An 8958-nucleotide genomic window follows, 5' to 3' on the forward strand; every position below is an offset into this window, starting at 1 on the left:
AGGGTAGGGGTCCCCACTGGGGTGCCTGGCCAGTCTGGGTGAGGGGCTGAGGGCTGGTTTCAGGCTGGGGTGACTGAAGCTCCCAACCGCTCCTTTTTTCCTTTTTTTTTTTTTATATTCTGGGCCAGCTTTAGCTTGAGGCTTGGCTCCAGCTCTTAGGCCTCCGCTGCTGAAGGTAGGTTTCTGGCCTTTGCATACAATGTTGCGATCCTGCTGGCTGAAGTCCTGTGGTATTTGTTACATAGTTTCTTAACTGCAGTCGGGGAACGTTGGTTTCCTCCATCACTGAGGCAAGCAAGCCTCATGTTAGTTTCAAGCTGCCTGGCTGCCGGCTGCCATCTTGGCTGACAGTTAATTTGCATATCTTGCTGATTAGCCAATGAAAAGCGTAGCGGTCGTACGCCAATTACCATGTTTCTCTTTTATTAGTGTAGATGGTGTAAAACAGTGCACACAGCCAGCCCTCCCATCTGCAGATTCCCAAGCACAGATAGAAAATGTTGTGTTTGATCGGCGCTTGGTTGAATCTGAGGATGCAAAACCCAGAGAAATGGATGGTCGACTGTATATTTATTGGGGGGAAAAATCCAGGTATAAGTGGACCTGTGTGGTTCAAACCCATGTTGTTCGAGGATCAACTATTTAACATGAGCAGGATCAGTAAGGGTTAAGAGCTCAGGTCTGGATTAGACGGACCTGTGTTTTGCCACCTGTAAGCTGTGTGACTTGGGCACGTTGTTCAACTTCTCTCTGCCTTATTTTCCTCATCTCTAAAACAGGGTCTTGGTAATTAAGTACCTTCTTCAGACGTTTGTTGAGAATGCAATGATGTGGTAATATAAAGACCTTAGTTCAGTGCTGACACAGTAAATAATATGTCTAAGTGGTTATCATTCTTTGCTTCATGAGGACAAGGTTTGTGTTAAATTCTCTGCAGCAATTGCGTCTCTTTACCACCCCTCCCCCATCAACAACAACAACAAAATCTTGGCAAAGGCAGTGAGTGTAGCAAAGAGATGATGTGAAAGATGGAAAGAGCCACCCTGGCAGGGAGATGGGGTGATAAGGAGGGGTGGCCAGGGGTGGCAGATGACACACATAAGCAACAGGAAGCTAAGAGGGAACCCGCGAGAGCTTGTTCTGTGTTCCACTCTCCAGCATCAAGGTCAGCCCTGCCCAAGCCGTTCGATTCGACTGGTGACGAGATGGGGGTCAACCAGTCCGTGGGCTTTCCGCCTGTCACAGGACCCCATCTGGTGGGCTGCGGGGATGTGATGGAGGGCCAGAGTTCCCAGGTAAGTGTCTGCAGCTCCATCCTGGGGCACCTGCGCTGCTTCTGCCTGCAGTGTGACTTATCGATAGCCAGGCTGATGGGGAGGAAACTGAGTTAGAGCTGGCCTGGATCCGGTTATAGAGCCCCCAGGTCTGTCCTCCCGGCATTTTTGTTACTCCTTTCAATGAGGCACCTCTCATTAGAGACGGTGGGTTCTTTTCCCAGCTAGGAAGCAAGGGGGCTCTGGCTTCAACGGCAGCTTTCAGATCCTTCTCCCTGTCTTGAGAGCAGGTGCCTAATCCTGGAAAGGTTTCTGTGGAGTGCCTGACAGGAGAGCAGTGGGCCATTTGCCATTGGCCTATGACTCCCAACCTGGATGGGAAGGCAGTCTCCTTTTCCTCCTCTCCTGCCTTCGTTTATTTTCCCTGCTGCTTCGGTTCCAGACTTTTCCTCCAAGAGCTCCTAGGTCCTTCTCTGCTGGCCTAGGACTCCCCTCTCTTGTGAGAGGCACACACTTCCTGGTGACCTCTTACTGCCGTAAAAGAGGAGTGTGCTGCTGCTTCCCGAGGGCCAGCCTGGAGGCGACCCATCAATGCCACCCCATCCAGCATGCGGGCTAATTTCTCACCCCGGAGTTCCTCCAGGCCTGGGCTCGGGGCCAGATTTAAATCTTTCCATGTCCCAAGCACTGAAAATATTTTGGTGCCCCCAGATGTAATTCAAAATACAGTTGGCTATTTGAAATAACATAAGCCTTATGTGCATTCTAAAAATAAAAGAGCTTTTATCTGGATTTTCTGAATGCAAAATTCAGGTATGTGAATTGAAGCTCAAGTTTTCCCATTTTGGTGCTTTGCTCTTGCCCCAGACACCTGCTGAGTGTGTTTGTTGGGAAATGTAGCAGTGCTTGGGCCTCTAGCTGTGAGCAGCTGCTCTCTTCTTCCCTACAGGGGAGCTTCTTCCGACTCTTCTACCCCTGCCAGGAGTCAGAGGAGACCATGGAGCAGCCCCTGTGGATTCCCCGCTATGAGTACTGCACTGGCCTGGCCGATTACCTGCAGTTTAATAAGCGCTGGGGGGGTTTGCTCTTCAACCTGGCTGTGGGTAAGAGTTGGCCTCACCCCTCGATGCTTTCCCAGCTTCTTGGTTATGTTCCTAGGAAATCGCCAGGAAGACACAGTACTTTACAGCTTGCTTTGTCCAGCGCTTTTGTAGTGGGACATCCATTAGCCAGCATGGTGTGGAGAGCTGGAGGAGGATTATATAATAAGAGCTTTTATTATAGAGTTAGGTTGTCCTGGATTTGAGTCCAGATGTTATCATTTACTAGCTGTAGGGCTTGCGCAAGTTATATAACCTGCCTGAATACCTGCCTTTGCAGGTTCTAGTCTGGGGTGTATGTAAAGCCTCTAGTGCAAGGGCTGGGACAGAATGTGTTCCATAAATGGTGGCTATTACTCATTTATTCGGCATGTAATTCCCACTCTGCCAGCTGTGTAGATCAGAGAAACATGCCTAACTGCCAAAGAGCGTACTGGCTGCCGCAGTTCCCCCTCCAGTTCTCTCCTTTTCTTGGGAGGGTCACACTGAATCATCCACTTCCCCCAGTGACCCACCATTAGAAACTCTACCCACTTCCTTGGCATCTCAGGGATTTACCCCCCTTTCTTCCCATTTGGATTTATCTTCCCATTTCCTATTGTGTTCATGCTGTCCAGGAAACACAGAAAAGGTGATTGGTTACCCTGGGCTACTCAGGAGTACATGACAGTCCTCCAGAAAGGAGGGACATGTGCTCCCACACATGCCTATGCCCAGGCTGCCCTTGGGATGGCAGCTTTGGGGCAGCCAGAGATTCTATAGCCTGTGTCTCTGCTAGGATCTTGTCGCCTGCCTGTTAGCTGGAATGGCCCCTTTAAGACAAAGGCCTCTGGATACCCTTTGATCATCTTCTCCCATGGCCTGGGAGCCTTCAGGTAAGAGCTCTTTTCCCTTAAACCTTGTCATATTCCTTGCCTGGTGACAGCTGTTGAGACTTATTCTCAAAGGGCAGGAAACAGACATTTCCATCTGCCAGCTGTCTTACCCACCATCTGCCTCATTCCCCGGCCTGGGGTCCACCTTCTCTTAAAGGCCTTTCCCAGGCTCCTTTCACCTGGTGGAGCCCTTCAGCGGGCTTCACACCCTTCGCTTCTCATGTTCCAGCATTTATATAAGTTAATACTTCTGGTTTTCTTCCAACATAACAGCATAGAACTATTAGAAGGAGTTTGAGCTTTATAGTCAGATAGTCATTTATTCCACATATGTTGGAGGATGACTGCATTGAATGAGAGGGGCTCACTTCCTGCCCTCGGGGAGCTCTCAGCCTCCCCTTCAAGTCGCAGCCAGACCAGCTGTGCTCTGTGTGAGCTTGGGCAGCTGTAGAACTCCGAGCCTAGGTTTCTTCACCTGTCAAATGGGGACAGACGCTGCTCCCACAGGCGGTCTATGCAGATTCAGTTGGACTGACCAGTAGGAGCACACACACAGTTCTCTTCGTTTCTAGCTGGAGGAGCATGGGCTGGTGAGCTGTAGGGTCCCTGTTACCAGACTTCAGAGACTCTTTAGTGTTTGTAAGCTCCATGCCTGTCTTCTCTCTCTCCCAGTGCCTAGGGCAGTACCTGGACAGTAGTGTTTCCCAGTAAATATTTATTGAATGAATCCAATGGCTATGTTTTTCTAGGTTCTCATTCATTCAGAAAATATCTGTTGAGCACCTGCTCTGTGCTAGCCCCTTGGCCTGAGAGGAAGGTGAGACATACAGAATAAAAAGGAATTTGCATTCACTAGAGGAGCCTGAAATCAGACTCACATGACTATATATAGCCTATGGCAGGAAGTGGAGAGTTGATGTGAGATGAGGGTAGAAGACAAGTAGATGGTTTTCCATATTGCTTTCTTAGTCAATAAATTTAGTATCTGCTGTGTGCCAGGACCTATGCTGGGATTGGGTACTCAGTAGTGAATAAGACAGAGCACCTGTCCTCAGAAAGATAGTCTAGTGGGGAAAGAAGCAAAGAAACATTCTCTCCCACGTTCACAGGTATTTCATATAGTCAGCAGGCAAGCACATGACTTTGGAGAGTGATCTTCTTGGTCTCAATCTGTATTGAGCCTTCACACCTCAGTAGACCTGTGAGCCCATTATAAATAAATGCTCTTCATTAACCAGAGCAAAATTCCAAGAAAAGGGAGGGGGAGGAAGAGACATGATTTCCTTTCGTAGTTTCTGTGGTTGATTCAGGCTCTGAAACCCTTCCCACGCTCCATAGACTCACGGTTTCCCATCCCAGGGCAGGGCATGTGCTCTAAACACTAACCATTTGCAATGTGCCATTGTCTCATTGGGGCAGGCCGGGGAGGGTGCATATTTTACAGAAGAGCGGACAGGCTCTGGAAGGCATATGTGCCCAAGGTTACAGTTTGAAGGAGAAAGGGATCAGAAATCTCTCTGGCTCTTATGCTCCTTGCCTCCCAAAAGAAAAAGAAACTTAAGAAACTGACCTCCCTGAATCAGTTGGGATATGGGGAAGTTGTATTTAACAGAAAACCGCCATATCCTAACTGATAACAGTGACCTACACGAGATTGATTTCTTTTGCAGATAAAAGGAAGCTAGACGCAGAGGGCTGATATGGTCGTTCCATGCAGTTATCAGAGAAGCAGGCTTCTTTAATCCTCTTACCCTGCCATGGTGGCTTCCATTCTGAAGATATCTCGTGACCCAGGGTGGCTGGTTTAACTCTAGACGTTACATCCATATTCCAGGCAATAGGAAGGGAGCACTCTTCTTTTTGAGATTTCCTGAAGTATAACACAGTTGTTTGCCTCCCATTGACTAGAGCTGCTGTGTCCACTATAATAGCTTCTTGCCACATATGGCTACTGAACATTTGAGATATGGCTGGTCCAAAATGAGCTGTGCTGTAAATATGAAATATGCACCAAATTTCAAAGATTTCATATTTTTAAAAAGTAATAAAACACCACATTATTTTTAAAAAATATTTTTATTTATTTCAGAGAGGAAAGGAGAGGGGGACAGAGAGATAGAAACATCAGTGATGAGAGAGAATCATTGACTGGCTGCCTCCTGCATGCCCCCTACTGGGGATCGAGCCCACAACTTGGGTATGTGCCCTTGACCAGAGTCAAACCCGGGACCTTTCAGTCCACAGGCTGATGCTCTATCCACTGAGCCAAACTGGCTAGGGCTTTAAATTTTGATTATATGTTGAAGTGATCATGTTTGGCTATATTGGGTTACATATATTATTAAAATTAATTCTACCTGTTTCTTTTTACTTTAAAAATTTTTAAATTACTCAATATAGTATTTTATTTCTTTTTCTTTTTAATATATATATTTTTTATTCATTTCAGAGAGGAAAGGAGAGGGAGAGAGAGATAGGAACATCAATGATGAGAGAGAGAATCATTGATTGGCTGCCTCCTGCCTGCCCTACGCCTGAGATCCACCGATAACCTGGGCATATGGCCTGACCAAAATGGGAATCAAACCGTGACCTCCTGGTTCATAGGTTGACACTCAACCACTGAGCCACGCCAACTGGGCCAGTATTATATTTCTTTTGCTGGACTAGAATTAATCACATGCAAACCTGGTTGTAGAGGAGGCTGGTAAATGTCATATTTTGATGGCATGACAGTGTCTTTAGCTAAACATGAGATTTTATCAAGGAGGAAGAAGGTGTTTGGAGTGGGCAGTTAGCAGTGTCTGCTTTATTCTTTTTTTCTGTAAAGCTGGAGGACAGACAAAAATTCCACATGCTAAATCACACGTGCAGATTTGCATATTAAAGAAATAGCCAGAGTCCTTGTCCTCAAGGTGCTTACGAACTAATTTGGGAGACATACAATATAACAATAAAAATGCAATTGTTGAAGTAGCCAAACTGTATTGGGGATGGTGTGGGATGGTGTGTGTGTGTCGGAAAACACCATGGATTGATTTGCACGTGCTTCCTAGCAGAGGACTCTGGGGGCTGTGGTGAGAGCAGGGATATTCTGGCTGGAGAAAGCACCTTGAAAAGGGCTGCTACAAATGGAACTTCCTCCCTTCAGTCTTTTGAGATGGTCACTAGCAGAGAATAGTTAGAATGGGGGCTAAGGCTGGGCCGTTTTTCTTATGGCTTTTCTTTTCCTTCCTGAATCTCTAGGACACTATATTCAGCCTTCTGCATGGAGCTGGCCTCCCACGGCTTTGTGGTGGCTGTGCCAGAGCACAGGTGAGCAATAGCAGTCACAGTGAACTGTCGTGGACTGGGTGCCTGCAGTGGGCTAGGATATAGGTCAGTCCCCTAATCCTCACAACAACTATGCAAGTATCAGATCCATTTTAAAGGTGAGGAAACCAAGGTTCAAAAATGTTATATAGCCTGGCCGGTGTTGCTCAGTGGTTGAGCATTTACCTATGAACCAGGAGGTTGCAGTTCAATTTCCAGTCAGAGCACATGTCCCAGTCATGGGCTTGACCCTCAATGGAGGGTGTGCAGGAGGCAGCCGATCAATGATTCTCTCTCATCATTGATGTTTCTGTCTCTCCCTCTCCCTTCCTCTCTGAAATCAATTTTAAAAATACACTTAAATTAGTGATAGTAAAGCTTTTAAAAAAAGAAAAGATGTTAAATAGTTTGTTGAAAGTGACGCCGAGTTAGGGTTCAAACTCAAAATCCATGTTTTTTCTACTCTACTATGCATGCCCTTAGATTTTTCCCCTAGCAGCTGAAGGGTGATCCAGAGTGTCTTGGGTGAAAAGGAGGATTTGGTAAAGGGGAGAAATAAGCTCAAGAGTGTCTTCGTGTTTCTTTCTGGTGACGTGTATTTCAGGGATGGGTCAGCTGCCACCACCTGTATCTGCAAGCAGGTCCCAGAAGAGAAGCAGCCCTCGAATGAGTTGCTGGAGGAGGAATGGATTCCCTACCGTCCAATTAAGGAAGGGGAGAAGGAATTTTGTGTTCGGAATTGCCAGGTAGGCTTGTGCCAATTAGGGAAGAAGAAGTAATAAGCCTGTCCTCCCTGTACTACATTCACCAAGAAGACTTATCCAAATTTCTCTTGAAATCTTAGGCGTAGTGAGTCTGAGCTTGCCACGTCAATAGGATAAATTGGGTACTAATCAAGACTGTTGATAATCGCAAGTGACAGAAACCCAACTTATGCTTTCTGGGCAAAAAGGAGAATAGATAAGCTTCTGTAAGTGGACATATACGAAGGGCAAGACCACTGGAACCAGCCTCAAATGCCATCAGGGCTTGTCTTTCATTCTCATCCCCCTGTCCTCTGCTGGTTGGTCTCATCTGCAAACTGACCGACTTTATGAAATTAGAGCCACAGTTTTGACAGCTATGAGCTTGCATATGTTTGACCTCACCGTCTGAGAGAATGGGGCTATTTGAGGTTGCTCCCTCAGTCCCTACCCCTGCCCCAAGCTTCAGTAGGAAAAATCCTGGAGAGAGAGACTCCAAGGCTGGGAGAAGTACCAAAGTAGGAAGAATTTTTTTTTTTTTTGCGGGGGGCGGGGGGGGCAATCCTCAAAGGCAGGGTTAACAGAAGTGGAGCTGGTAAGTGCTAGGCAGACAAAAACAGTAGATGTGGGCAATAAATGACAAGTAGAATCCAGGACTGTATTGATAATAACAGCACCCTTATGTCCTTTTATTTTCAAAGCACTTTCATATACATGTCTTATTTGGTCCTCCTGACAACCCCAAGGGGATGTAGACAGAGTGTGAATAGCAGGCCACACACTATTGAACCATTAGGTCAGGGTTGGAACCTTTTTTCTGCCAAGGGCCATTTGGGTATTTGTAACATCATTCACAGGCCATACAACGTTATCAACTTAAAAATTAGCCTGCTGTATTTGGTCAAACATTTAATTAACTCACCCCTAGGCCTTGGCAGGGCCAGACGAAATGATTTCTCAGGCCTTATGTGGCCAGGAGCCAGACAATTCCCACCCCTGCATTAGGTGATGCTATGTGAGCTGCTAGAAGGAGCTGAGCCTTTCTCAACATGTGGGGCCTACAGAGCTTACTGAGACAAGGACGAGCAAACTCTCCCTGCATTCTTCCTCGGCTCTGTAGGGGAGTGAGTTTCTTGCTAGATGGTTTGTGCAGTGTTCCCAGCTCCCACTGCGACTGTCTCTGTTGCAGGTGTATCAGCGGGTAAATGAGTGTACTCGAGTGTTGAAGATCCTGCAAAAGGTCACTGCTGGGCAGACTGTCCTCAACATCTTGCCTGGTGGGTTGGATCTGATGACCTTGAAGGTATGACAGCAACTGGTACAACCTGAGCTCGTGTTTTCATCAGGACTTTCTTTTTTTTTTTTTTTTTAAATTTAAATCTTGAGTGTTGAATGCAAAAGGGCACTGCTGGGCAGACGGTCCTCAACATCTTGCCTGGTGGGTTGGATCTGATGACCTTGAAGGTATGACAGCAACTGGTACAACCTGAGCTCGTGTTTTCATCAGGACTTTCTTTTTTTTTTTTTTTTTTTAAATTTAAATCTTTATTGTTCAGATTATTACATTTGTTCCTCTTTTTTCCCCCATAACTCCCCTCCTCCAAGTTCCCGCCCCACCCCGCCCTCACTCCCCACCCCCCGTCCCACCCCAGAG

General features: G+C 46.7%; 1 protein-coding gene across 3 annotated transcripts in view; it reads left to right on the forward strand.

The window, feature by feature from the left end:
* PAFAH2 (platelet-activating factor acetylhydrolase 2) overlaps positions 1-8958 on the forward strand; it is a 31815-nt gene that overhangs the window by 6907 nt on the left and 15950 nt on the right. For 2 of the 3 annotated variants that reach the window (XM_006777512.2, XM_006777516.2), the window contains exons 2-7: positions 1159-1295; positions 2224-2377; positions 3153-3249; positions 6496-6564; positions 7166-7307; positions 8494-8607. In XM_006777512.2, the coding sequence (XP_006777575.1) occupies positions 1206-1295; positions 2224-2377; positions 3153-3249; positions 6496-6564; positions 7166-7307; positions 8494-8607 (666 nt within the window). In that variant the 5' untranslated portion in view covers positions 1159-1205. The remainder of the gene's footprint in view (positions 1-1158; positions 1296-2223; positions 2378-3152; positions 3250-6495; positions 6565-7165; positions 7308-8493; positions 8608-8958) is intronic. The other variant, XM_006777515.2, reaches the window with a different exon arrangement.

The sequence above is a fragment of the Myotis davidii genome, unplaced genomic scaffold, assembly GCF_000327345.1.
Source record: "Myotis davidii unplaced genomic scaffold, ASM32734v1 scaffold149, whole genome shotgun sequence".
Lineage (NCBI taxonomy): Eukaryota > Metazoa > Chordata > Mammalia > Chiroptera > Vespertilionidae > Myotis > Myotis davidii.